Here is a 12777-nt window from a genome sequence, read left to right as displayed (position 1 = left end):
CTGGCAGCGCCATTTTGTGGCCATGTACGCTTTTGAGCAGGTAGGCGGCTATGGTGCAGAGCAACACAGTCACAGAGCTCATGTGCAGAAAGCAGGACAGAAAAGATACCAGGTGATGGCTGGGCTTGTCAGGATCGTCAAGAGAGAAGCTGTGATTCTTCTGCCACTTTGTTGGTTCTGAGATCCTCATGAGGCCTGCCTCCATTTCCTTCCCTGGGTTTTAAGAGAACCACCAGTTTCTTATATTAATTTCTACTTTTATTTAAATTAGCTCAAGTAGGACTCCATTTCTTGGAATCAAATTAATCCTCTGACATTTACGGACAAGTCCTTCTGCGTGAGGCTGTAATTTCTTTGAATAAAGAAACCACACCGTGTTTACCTATTTCTCACATAATATAGCAGAGGGACTTACACATAGTTGATCAACGCCTGTCTCATGAACTGAATTTAACTACAGAAGAAGTAAATGATCTTGGGTTTGAATCATTAGGAGCAATGACAAAGACAGATGAAGGTCAAAACTTTTTAAGAACAGGGGCGCCTGGGTGGCTCAGTGGGTTAAAGCCTCTGCCTTCGGCTCAGGTCATGATCCCAGTGTCCTGGGATCCAGCCCCGCATCGGGCTTTCTGCTCGGCGAGGAGCCTGCTTCCTCCTCTCTCTCTGCCTGCCTCTCTGCCTACTTGTGATCTCTGTCTGTCAAATAAGTAAAAAATCTGAAGAAAAAAAAAAAAAAAAAAAAAAAAAAACTTTTTAAGAACAGAGTGTAGGGGCAGGGAAGAAACTCAGAAGGAAGCCACTTCAGCTAACCTCAGCTTTTGGGCAGAGTTTCTGGGCAAGCGGACCACAAACGCTCACAGCTCACATCCACAGCAAGCACCACCTTCGTGCTCCTGGTCCAGACCTGGCAAAGATGAGAGAGCAGGCCCAGGCAATCCTAGTCCAGGATGTTCTGACTGGGAAACAGTAACCTCAGTGCCTAAAGATCAGTAACTGATAGCCAGAACAAAATGGCAAGGCGACCCCCACCAGGCTCAACAGTGGCAGCCCAGACCCCTCAGAAGAGGGACGCCATCTGACAACCTCATCAGGAGAGCCTGCCACATTTTCTTTCTTCTTCAGATAAATTTTCTCTTCTTCACTAAGATCTTAAAAGGCATTATTTCCATAAATGACAACTTTTACTGTCTTTATACTAAGAAGGCAGAGCAAAACTTCGTAGTGTTTTCCATCCAAGTATGAGAACTTCAAATATTTTTATTTTGAGAAAAACATGACTAATATATGGCCATTATTTTAGAATGTTCTTTTTTGCAACTATCCTTGCTGCTTCAAAGACCCGAGTCCTTTTTCAACTGTTGTAATTTGCCCGCAAGGAAAAGAGTTCTTGATGAAGTAATGGCACAGCTATGAAAAAGGAACCTGTAAGACCATTCCAGCAATAAGAGAAACTCACATCGTGAAGATTTTTTGACTACACCCTTACAACTTGACGACTAAGGAAGCAGTCCAATCAACTATACACAATGGGATAAGGCAGATAAAAGACAAGGCTGGATTTCCTGCTCTGACGTGAAAGTCTTCCCTTTTCGCTGCCAAGCAGAGTGTGGCAGGCACAATCAACAGGGGCCAGGTGGCACAGCTGTTATCAGGCCTTTGGAGCTGATGGTGAGAAACTGGCAAGCCTCAGAAGACTATTTAGGACTCAAGGGGTTGACGTCACCTTTGGATAACGGATTAGGTTTAAAAATGATGATACTGCAATCACTCCACTTGAGAGCAAAAAAGAAAGCAGACTTGCTCCTGAGCGGCTCTGAGATCATATAAATCACACCAATCTTCACATCACTGAAAAACTGGCACAAGACAGTGTTTCTTAAACGGCACAAGGTATAACACACAGATCTGGTTTGACTTATTTTGCCGGGCATGAGAGGCTAGGTACTGAACAAATCCGATAAAAGCAGTGCATGGTGGCCATCCTTCCAATGTGGGTTCTCAGAACCACCATTCCCACAACGGCCCATCCTGTACATGTCAGATGGCCAGCAAGCAAGTCACCAAACTGGCTCAGAAATGTCAGAACAAACTTCTCTAGCTTGTACACCTTTGTTTTCATTTTGTGCGATGCATAAACCAGACACCATCCATCTTAAAGGGCTAAAAATACAGCTAAAACTTACTATTGCTTTTCTTTCAAAATGAATACAATTATAAGAAGAAAACAGATACAGCTTTTTTTTTTTTTTTTAAGATTTTATTTATTTATTTGTCCGAGTGAGCACAGGCAGACAGAGTGGTAGGCAGAGGCAGATGGAGAAGCAGGCTCCTGCTGAGCAAGGAGCCCGATGCGGGACTTGATCCCAGGACGCTGGGATCATGACCTGAGCCAAAGGCAGCGGCTCAACCAACTGAGCCACCCAGGGGTCCCAACAGATACAGCTTTTGATCAAACAGCTGGGGCCAGCAGTTTCTTCAGAGCAAAATGAAGTGGTTTATCCATGATGCTCTGTGACCACATCACCTACATTTAAGTTAAACTGGTTTCTGCCACCTTCTATAAAAACATGGTACCCTTTCCTACTTACAGTCAGGCAACTTAATTTTTAACACCATAAGTAAAACCTAGGAAGGATAGATACCAACAAAGTGCATCATTAAAATATACTTTCATATTTATATTTTGGCAAAATAATAAATTAATTACATATTATTGGCAGATAGTTGTTGCTGATGTATTATTATCTCAATGTTTGTGGAAAATTAATAAAAAATGTTATATACCATACAATCACAGGGGTCCCTGAAGGTCTCCAAACATTTTTTGAACTGGTTGACTTTCACCTACAAGACCTGGTCCCAGCCTTGAAGCTGCGGGAGGAGAAGCTTGCCACCCATGGTGGCTGGAATTTTCCCAGCCACAAGAAGAGATTCTACTTGAGATGAGAGGTCTTTTCTAAAGGGACCGACAAAGCCCCTGAAAGCAGAAAGGAGAGGAGACAGGGCAGAGGGGACTGGGGCTGAATCGGAGGGTAGTCACGGGGAAGGCAAAGAGCCCTCTCTAAGACCAGCCTTCCTCTGTGCTCACCAACAGGACAAGGACTGCCCTGTAACAGCAGTAGGTAGCTCTGAGGAAAGAACGGTCTTCTAGTAATTTCCAGAACCTGAAGAGAGGGCCCAGTAGGATCCTCTAATGGATCCTGGAGTACCCAGAATGCTGGGGAGGTACTTGCCCTTCGTTAATGAGAAGCCCTGGCCAATGGTCCCAGGACATGGAAGGCACTGGTCAGGTTGTTTTGCTACGACAGCCCTTGACTAAGACAGCTGGGCCCGCATGACCGCACTGGAATTGGTCACACCAGCTCCACAGTGACCAGCCCAGAACCGCGTGTCCTGGCCCCAGTGTTCCCAAGATACAAAGCAGACACCCATCCTGACACTGGAGAACACGTGCAGGACCTGAAAGCAGACATTGTTGTTCCCCCGCTGGATGTGAAACGGGCGTAGCAGAGAATTTATCCAGGGCAGTCTGGCCGGCATCACTCAGACACAAATCTCAATCTTGCCACTATTTAGCAGCTCTGGCCACAAATCCTCCTCCTCCAGGTCCAAGACCTGCTTTTTTGCAACACCAGCTGAAGGAATACACAAACTGGTCTGCAGGAGGGCCCCAGGCACCACTGACCTGTTCGCCTCCACTACCCAGCCTTCCCACCCCTCCCCCCACCATGCTCCCTCATTTTTATATTTTAAAGCACAGAGACTGAGGTCCCCTGGAATGCCTGGAATTTTGCATATTTTAATACTAGCATCTGAACGGAAGAGTCTGATTGTTCGATACAATAAATCCCTCACAGTTCACAGGTACAAACAAAGTTCATGACATAATGGGAAACAAGTAGAGATTCACAATGTGCTTATGTTTTATGTCCCAAACCAAAAACAAAAAGAGGTGACTGCCTGGCAATTCAAGGAGCCTACAGGTGACCAAAGTGATAGCTAAGAACAATTTCTGAAACACCAGGACCCAAATATGCCAAGTACCTATGTTTTAATAAAGAAATAATAATCAGAATACACAAAAGCGTTTACCAAAAGGCCACCAAAACTGAGCTCTGTGTGCGCTCTGTGGTTTTTCTTGCCAGAGATCACCTACCCCAGGGCAAAATTGCTGTCCTCCTTCCAGTCCACGATGCGGCAGATGAACAGTGTGTTGGCATAATCTTGAGGCCGGGTCACAAAGTCCTGGGGACAGTCCTTGAGAGGCACATAAATTCTAGGCACTCGGTGGTCCGAGGGAGAAAACAGGGCGTATTTCCTAAACAGTTCACTGTTCTTATCAGCCAAGAGTTTGAGAAAGCCAGTTGCTGCCCGGGAATGTTTTTTCTCCAAGATATAAACCACCTGAAAACACCAAAGATACAGTCAAATCTTGTTTATCTACAGGGCTGGATAACAGTTGGGAGAAGTCAGCAAGATATTATTTGGTCGACTCGCTAGGCCCAGCAGTTTCTCTAGGTCCAAACGAAGGGCCTCTCAGTGATGCTCTGTGACTGAATAATGCACATATTTTTTTTTTAAGATTTTATTTATTTATTTGACAGAGAGAGATCACAAGTAGACAGAGAGGCAGGCAGAGAGAGAGAGAGAGAGAGAGGGGGAAGCAGGCTCCCTGCTGAGCAGAGAGCCTGATGCGGGACTCGATCCCAGGACCCTGAGATCATGACCTGAGCCGAAGGCAGCGGCTCAACCCACTGAGCCACCCAGGCGCCCCTAATGCACATATTTTTAAAAATATTTCATTTATTTATTTGACAGAGAGAACATAAGCAGGGGGAGCAGCAGGCAGAGGGGGAGAAGCAGAAGGAGCAGAGAGCCCAATGCAGGCTCGATGTGAGGCTTGATCCCAGCATGCCGGGATGATGACTTGAGCCAAAGGCAGATGCTCACCAACTAAGCCACCCACGTGGCCCCCTAAGTGATGCATATTTAAGCTGCAACAACTTAAGTATCTAGCAAGCATGGTTATCCAAGGCAAACCATGCAATACATGGACATATTACATGAGAGTGCTTTTATTTTTTTTTTTTTTAAAGATTTTATTTATTTATTTGACAGAGAGATCACAAGTAGGCAGAGAGGCAGGCAGAGAAAGGGGGCGGGGGAAGCAGGCTCCCTGCTGAGCAGAGAGCCCAATGCGGGGCTCGATCCCAGAACCCTGAGATCATGACCTGAGCTAAAGGCAGAGGCTCAAACCACTGAGCCACCCAGTCACCCATGAAACTGCTTTTATAACAAAGACCTATGTCTTAAGGACGTATGTAAGACTCTAGCAGGAAGTACGGTTCCAAGTATTTGCCCCACATTACATTTTTCTCACATGAAGAGTTGCTTTAAAAAAAAAAATGTTATTTTACAAGATTGAGTTTTCTTCTCCAGGAAAAAGCTATTATCTATTAAAAAATGTTATTAAACATAAATAAGGAATTGGTCTTTATTATGCCCTTAAAAGCTGGAAACCTGGGTGCCTGGGTGACTAGGTTGGGGCTCTCTTGATTACAGCTCAGGTCATGATCTCAGGGTTGTGAGATTGAGCCCCATATCAGGCAACACACTGGGCATGGAGCCTGCCTAAGATTCTCTCTTTCCCTCCTCCCCACTCCCTAGCCCCCAACCCCTGCCACCACTGCTCACCCTCTTTACCTCCTTCTCTAAAAATAAATAAATAAATAAAAATAAATAAAAATAAAAAACAAAAAGGCTGGAAACCATTTCACCTTCCTTCTTTCCAACATTAAACCCATTCTCTCATTTCACCAGGCCAAGACTCAGGCCACCACAGCATTACAAGGACATACTATTTCCACCAAGAGAGACGCATTCTCGAAGAAGGTGAATCCCCTCACCCACCCTGGGAAGTTCTTCTCCCTGAACTATTCCCCTTTCCCACTACAGACAGTTTGCACTCTGACCCGCTCACCAAATTACTTGCCAGCATTCCACTCTGACCACTGAGCAAAGGTCCAGACTGCTGGTGAGCTGGCTGCCGCTCTTGTTCTTGTCTCTGATTCCACATGGGGCCTCAGTCTGTCTGCCAAGAGCCTCCAACCAGGCAGCGTGCCTCTCCTCTGCCCCAGGGACACCTGGTTGCTACCCCGCAGTACATCTGTCCTCTCCACAAATCTCAGTCCTGTGAGAGGCTCTACATTCTCCTGACCCTTCCTTCCTCCTTGGAAAACACCACTGTTTTGAACAAGCTGCCGTGTCCTCTGTACAGGAATCCTTGACTGCATCTTCACGTGTGTTTGTCTGTCCCAGGCCCTTTGGACAGACGCTGCTCCTTCTCCACGCTCAGGCCCTTGTTTTCCTATGCTGTCACATCCAGACCATACTCTTCCCACCTCGTGTGTATGCCTGCAACCTTTCATGGTTCAGGCTGTCGCCTTCTTGTTACTGTCATCCGCGAACCTCCTAGTTACTCTGCAGTACCTGGCTTACACTTCCCAGTGAATGACTCAGCCACTGTCTTGCCCTCACAGTCCCCATACCTCCTCAGTACCAGTGGCCCTCACTTCCGTTCCATTTTGGCAACTCATCCTCACGGCCACCACTCAGCATCCTCAGATCTAATCCCAATCATCTCAGACTGACCCATTGGCCAGGTCCCCTACTCTCCTGGGCCCTGCTCCATGGCTTCTTCACCACATCAAGCCTACTGGCGCCTTGACCGCAGCCTGCTTTCTGTGTCTGTTTGCTACTTCTTCAGCCTGAATCCTTTCCTACCTCTGAGGGACATCATCTTCCAGCACTTCTAGTCCTCTCACCTCTGTCGTCAAATGCCTCACCTCTCTTCCCCTTCCACTGCACCCACCCTAGAAAATCCTCAATTCTGGGACAGTTTGGCCACTGCTATTCTCCAACCTCAAACACAAGCTATGGAGTCCATCAGAAAAGAATTACAGGGGCACCTGGGTGGCTCAGTGGGTTAAGCCTCTGCCTTTGGCTCAGATCATGATCTCAGGGTCCTGGGATCGAGCCCCACATCAGGCTCTCTGCTTGCCTGACTACTTGTGATCTCTCTCTCTGTCAAATAAATAAATAAAATCTTTAAAAAAAGAAAGAGGAGAATTACAATGATGCAGATAGAAGATGGACACCATTCTACACACATTCATGTTATATAATCGTTGCTCCAACCTCAAAAACTCTCGGGTATTTTTAACCTGCTCCCAGTCAGCACAGTCTATAAGCCCCACTCTCCTGATGCTCCCCTCCTTCTAGGACTCCAGTGGTCTGAATGCTGAATCTACCTTATAGTCCCACAACTTCCTGAAGCTCTGTTCACTTTTTCTAGTCTATTTTCTCTCTGTTCAGCAGGGTAAATTCGACTGATCTCTTCTCAAGTTAACTAATTCTATGCTGAGTCACCTTTACTACTGAGCCTGTCCTCTGAGTATTTTATTTCTGTTCCTGTGTTTTTTAGTCCTGTAATTTCCACTTGGTTCTTTTTTTTTTTTTTAATAACCTCTATTTCTTTGCCGAGATCTTCTAATTTCTCACTTGTTTTGAGTTTTTCATCGCTTGTTGAAGCATATTTATGATGGCTGATTTCAAGTCACTGTCAGCTGCACCGTCTTGGTGTCAGCATCAGTTAGTTGTCTCTCCTCACTCAGGTGATGATGTCCTGGTTCTTGGTATAATGAACGATTTTCTTCTGTACCTGGACCTTTTGACTATTATGTTGGGAGATGCAAGGTCTTACTGAAATGTTTTCTTTTAGAAGGCAGGTCACCCTGTCTTATTTTAGCACAGAGATCCTGAACTACTTTTGTGGGCTCCAGTTCCAATGACAATTTCATCAGCAAAGACTGCACAGTAGTATTTTGATGTCTGGCTGACATGCAACCACTGGGGCTCCAGCCGCTCTCTGCCAGTACTGCCTGAGGGGGTGAGGAGAACTTCCTCAGGGCTGGCCACCTGGTCTCCCCAGTACGGATCAGGAACAGATTCACGTCCATGCAGGGACAAAGAAACTTCCCATCCAGGTTGTTAGTTGTGGTAGGACCCTGCTCCTGCCTGTGTGCCGAGGGTCTCTGGCTGGGAAAGCAGGGTCTCAGACCCATGAGGGAAAAGGTCTCCTGGACCATATACCTGTTGGGGGAGGATCCTCCTTACTGGTGTTCCCCAGTCATTTCCTACTTCTGGGGGAGGAGGGAGGAGTCCCTAACTGACTTGCCTTCCTCTCTTCACCCTTCGGAATTCTGCCTCCTGTTATTTTCCAGGGTTTATAGCTGTACTACCAGGAAAGAGCAAGGAGAAACGAGTCTATGCCCTCTTGTCTGAACTAGAAGTCCTTGCTTTTTGTTTTAATATCTGACAGCACGAGAAGTGTATGAAGTAGCTTGACATCACCTGTGATTCCTACATTAGTTGGAGAAATGACTTGGACACAGTGTAAATTTTCCATACATGTGCTGCATTGCCTTGTGATTTTTTACTGAATTCACTAAGAAGCTATCAAAACAAACCAAACCAGCAAGAGAGAGAGTACCATTGAGGGGGCAGCAGCAAACTGCAGAACACAAGTTCCACCTACAGAGGGGGGGCCTATACTCAGCTCGGACTAAAGTCATTGAAGAATGTGGCCCAGTGTTGTCGGATGTTTTGTTTCATCAAGAGAAGCCAGAAGTCTCTCTCTCTCTTTTTTTTAGTAAGCTACTTAGTAAAAAAAAAATTTTTTTTAAAGATTTTATTTATTTATTTGACAGAGAGAGATCACAAGTAGACGGAGAGGCAGGCAGAGAGAGAGAGAGAGGGAAGCAGGCTTCTTGCTGAGCAGAGAGCCCGATGTGGGACTCGATCCCAGGACCCTGAGTTCATGACCTGAGCCGAAGGCAGCGGCTTAACCCACTGAGCCACCCAGGCGCCCCTACTTAGTCAAAATTTTTAAATGCTGCAGAAGTCACACAAAACACAAGTTTATAAGCCAGATCTAGCCCACAGGCTTTCCATTCATTACAATCTTCTATACCTAGCATGCTGCCTGGTATATGGGTATATGGTTAGTATTCAAAATGCTTATTAAAATAACTGGTAGGCAGTGGAGGGTAACATAAATGTAATATAATTCAGAAATTCCTCGTGTCAATCTGCAAGAGGTGCTAGACTGAGGGGCAACACTACCTCCGCAAGTCAAACATGCTGAAGGGGGTCTGTGGCAGAGAAAGCCTCCTACTTATTACCACCCACTGAACCACTTCTTCTACCACAAGCTTCTTCTACCACTACTTCTGCACAGCTAGGGTCAGCCGTGTTTGATCCCATATCTGAATATGCCACTAGCATATATAACTGAAAAATAAAACTGAACTATGCAAAACAACAGACAGGATGCAAAAGCAGTTTTTTGTGTCTACAATAACTAAATTAAATACTTGGGGGGGAAACTAAAAAAGGCGTTAAAAACTTACTTTTGAATTTGATGTGGACATGACAACAATAAAAAAAACTGAAGCAAAAAACTAAGAATATAGAAGGCATCTACATTCGTACTGTTTCACATAGTGCCTAAATTCTCACTCCACTTTACATAACCCGAACTGGAAATCAAAGACGTCACGTTAGGGGAAACTAGGTGGCTCAGTCCTTAAGTGTCTGCCTTCGGCTCGGGTCATAATCCTAGGGTCCTGGGACTGAGCCCCACATCAGGCTCCCTGCTTGGCAGGAAGCCTGCTTCTCCCTCTCTCACTTCCCCTGCTTGTGTTCCCTCTCTCTCTGTGTTTCTCTCTGTCAAATAAATAAATAAAATCTTAAAAAAAAAAAAAGACGTCACATTATGAGTGTGGTTTAAGCAGAAAAAGATAATGCAGAACTTCAGTAAACATACCTACACACAAAGGAAAGTCTGTGGACCTTCATCCAAACACAGGCAAATCAACATATATGTATCCCTTTAAAGTTATACAAAACATTAGCTTTTTATGATTCCTTGCTCCCACTGAATTACATGAGACCCCTCTGACAGGTAGCTCAGGTGACAGTCATTTGGACATATGCAGAAAATCTGTGGGCAATGACCTTTGCTGATCTTTGCAGCGACTTCTCCAGTAAAGCTCTTGGGTCCTGTGATGTGGAGGTGCTCTCATCTTTTGTAACGGGAGCATCAGCATCCTCTTTTCCTAAAATAAGAAGAGAGAGGAAAAAGAGAGACGAGGAATCAGTTAGATGCCTATCTAGTAGGCATACAGACTCACAGGATTTTTTTTTTAAGTTTTTGTTTTTTTTTTTTTTTAGAGAGAGAGAGATCACGCACATGCAAGTGTGCGAGTGTGAGTGGGGGGAGGGGCAGAGGCAAAGAATCTTCCGAGCAGACTCCTTCCTGGCTGAGCAGGGAACCAATGCGGGTCTCAGTGTCCCGACCCAGGAGATCCTGACCTGAGCCGAAACCAAGAGTCAGGCTGAGCCACCCAGGCGCCAGGTGGGATTTTAAATTTGGAGCACCGTTTATTTATCCTAAACTTCTCACTTTACAGAAAAGGAAACCCTAGCCCACAGTAGTCAGGAGACTCAGCTAAGGTCAATCACATCACCAACTTGCATGAATGTGCTTATACTCAGGGGCCCACATTTGAGCTATTTAACGTTATTCAAATGCTAAGCATCATATAAGTAGAGATATCGAACTACGCTGAACTGAGCTAAATGGGTTAGGTGTCAAAATGCCAAACATACTAGATGTGAAATACTGCTCCAGCCCACAGTGAAGAAGAGAGATAGGTTAATTTATTATGCACATCTGCTGAAATCAAAATAAATGTTAACTTTTAAAAGTACTTTGGTACTGGGGCGCCTGGGTGGCTCAGTGGGTTGGGCCGCTGCCTTCGGCTCAGGTCATGATCCCAGGTCCTGGGTTCGAGCCCCGCATCGGGCTTTCTGCTCAGCAGGGAGCCTGCTTCCTCCTCTCTCTCTGCCTGCCTCTCTGCTTACTTGTGATTTCTCTCTGTCAAATAAATAAATAAAATCTTTAAAAAAAAAAGTACTTTGGTACCAGCCATAACAAACAAAATGGGGGAAAATAGATTATATTTATTAAATAAATAAATAAATAAATAAGCCAACCCTGATTTTCCTGGCTTTTCTTAGTGACATTATATAAAAAGTATTTAATGTCTTTAAATGTTTAATTTCCTTTCTTAAGAAACTTATAAAATGCACATTCACCCAAGAAACTGAAACCACATCTCCCTAATAAAGAGGGAAATTAGGCTCTGTACCAGAAGTATTAAAACCACTCATGAACAAATGCAGCAAATTACACACTTCTGAACATTTAATATTTTGTATTTTCGTATCTTACTTTAGAGTTCCCCCACAAAATAGTCTTATCCAACTATACTGGAGTTTCTGGATTTTAGGGGTCACAGTGCATTCATGTGGGCTCCACTCCAGATAGCTAAGAGAGACTTGTACTTATCATCATTTAGACATTACCAAGGCCAAAATAAATAAATAAATCCTTTTCAGGACTGGCTGCCTCTTAGCCAAAGCTCAGCTTTAAGGCCAAGTTTTACCATTCTGGGCGTACTCTGGAAACACTGACATGATCTGACCTACTGGGGTTTAAGAATGATCAACTGTTTGCTTTTCCATCTATGCTGAAATATGCCTACCATAGTGCCCACTGAAAGCAGAATTCTCACTGTTTTCCCAAAAGAAAAAACAAATGAGAACTTTCCCATTGTTGATCACCCTGTCCATTAGTAAAAGAGGATATCCATCTTAGATGATATCCACAGTTCAGGATTTTAGACCATAGTTCAGGATTCCAAGGTCATTAGACGCTTCCTGAACCACATCTTTTATACTCTTGGGGAGGAAAAAACCCCACACAAGTTGTTGATCTGCTCCATAATGTATCTTGCCAGTGTGCTCCACAGAACGAGGTCATTCAGGAAAGATTAGGAGGCTGGAAATACCATGAACCAGCACATTCTACCTAGATATTTGCTATCTGAACTTTAAGTCTCAAGAGCTGGCAATCAAGGGGGTTTTCTAAGGCATCCCAAATCCTGGGCATGCAACCTTCTATCACAGTCACTGATGGTTCCAACTTAAAATGACTATTGCCTTGGACTCCACCCCAACAACAAGCAAGTCTTCTGTTCCAAAGGTTATGCCAGATTGCATCCAAAGAAAGAGGGGTAGCCAAGGAAGCGAGCCCAACTGTGATTTTCCAATATCACACCTGCACATGACCTTTCCAGGTTCTGAGTTCATAAGGATATCCTGACAGAAACGAAGCTTTGTTCAAAGATGCATTCCAATCAATCAAACTGAAGCTTTCAGCCATGCAGGTGAGCATCAGAGATACATTCAACAAATGTGAGGAAACACAATTACAGGTTAGAAAGGTGAACCACCTTCATAGGTTTCCAACAACTACGTCTCCCTACCCTAACAGCAAAGTTGTCAGGTTAATGAGAGATCTGACACACTGTTTAATCATGAGATTCTTCATTTATTCATTTATTCCATGTCTATTTATTGAGCAATGCGCATTAAGGATTCAGTGAATGAAAGAAATATGGTTCCAGCCCTTAGAGAACATAGACTTTATGCACGAGTGATATTCAATAAATAACCAATCAATCAATAAATCATGATGAAGGCGAAGAAGGAAAGAACAGTTTCAAGGAGGAAGAGTTCTCTCAATATACAATTTAGATTAAGAGGTCAGGAAAAGAGGCCCTGCATGGAAGTGACATTTAAGCTGACACC

The 12777-nt window shown here is 44.5% G+C and overlaps 1 protein-coding gene across 3 annotated transcripts in view; it reads right to left on the bottom strand.

Annotated features, from left to right (window-relative positions):
* Positions 1 to 12777, bottom strand: part of DIS3L2 (DIS3 like 3'-5' exoribonuclease 2) — a 355877-nt gene that overhangs the window by 183333 nt on the left and 159767 nt on the right. For all 3 annotated transcript variants that reach the window (XM_047721343.1, XM_047721346.1, XM_047721345.1), the window contains exons 7-8: positions 10078 to 10178; positions 4157 to 4404 (exon numbers count right to left, since the gene is read on the bottom strand). In XM_047721343.1, the coding sequence (XP_047577299.1) occupies positions 4157 to 4404; positions 10078 to 10178 (349 nt within the window). The remainder of the gene's footprint in view (positions 1 to 4156; positions 4405 to 10077; positions 10179 to 12777) is intronic.

Source organism: Lutra lutra, chromosome 3 (assembly GCF_902655055.1).
Source record: "Lutra lutra chromosome 3, mLutLut1.2, whole genome shotgun sequence".
NCBI classification, from domain to species: Eukaryota; Metazoa; Chordata; class Mammalia; order Carnivora; family Mustelidae; genus Lutra; species Lutra lutra.
The sequence above is the reverse complement of the archived record's forward strand: the minus strand, read 5'-3'. Positions and strand labels throughout refer to the sequence as shown.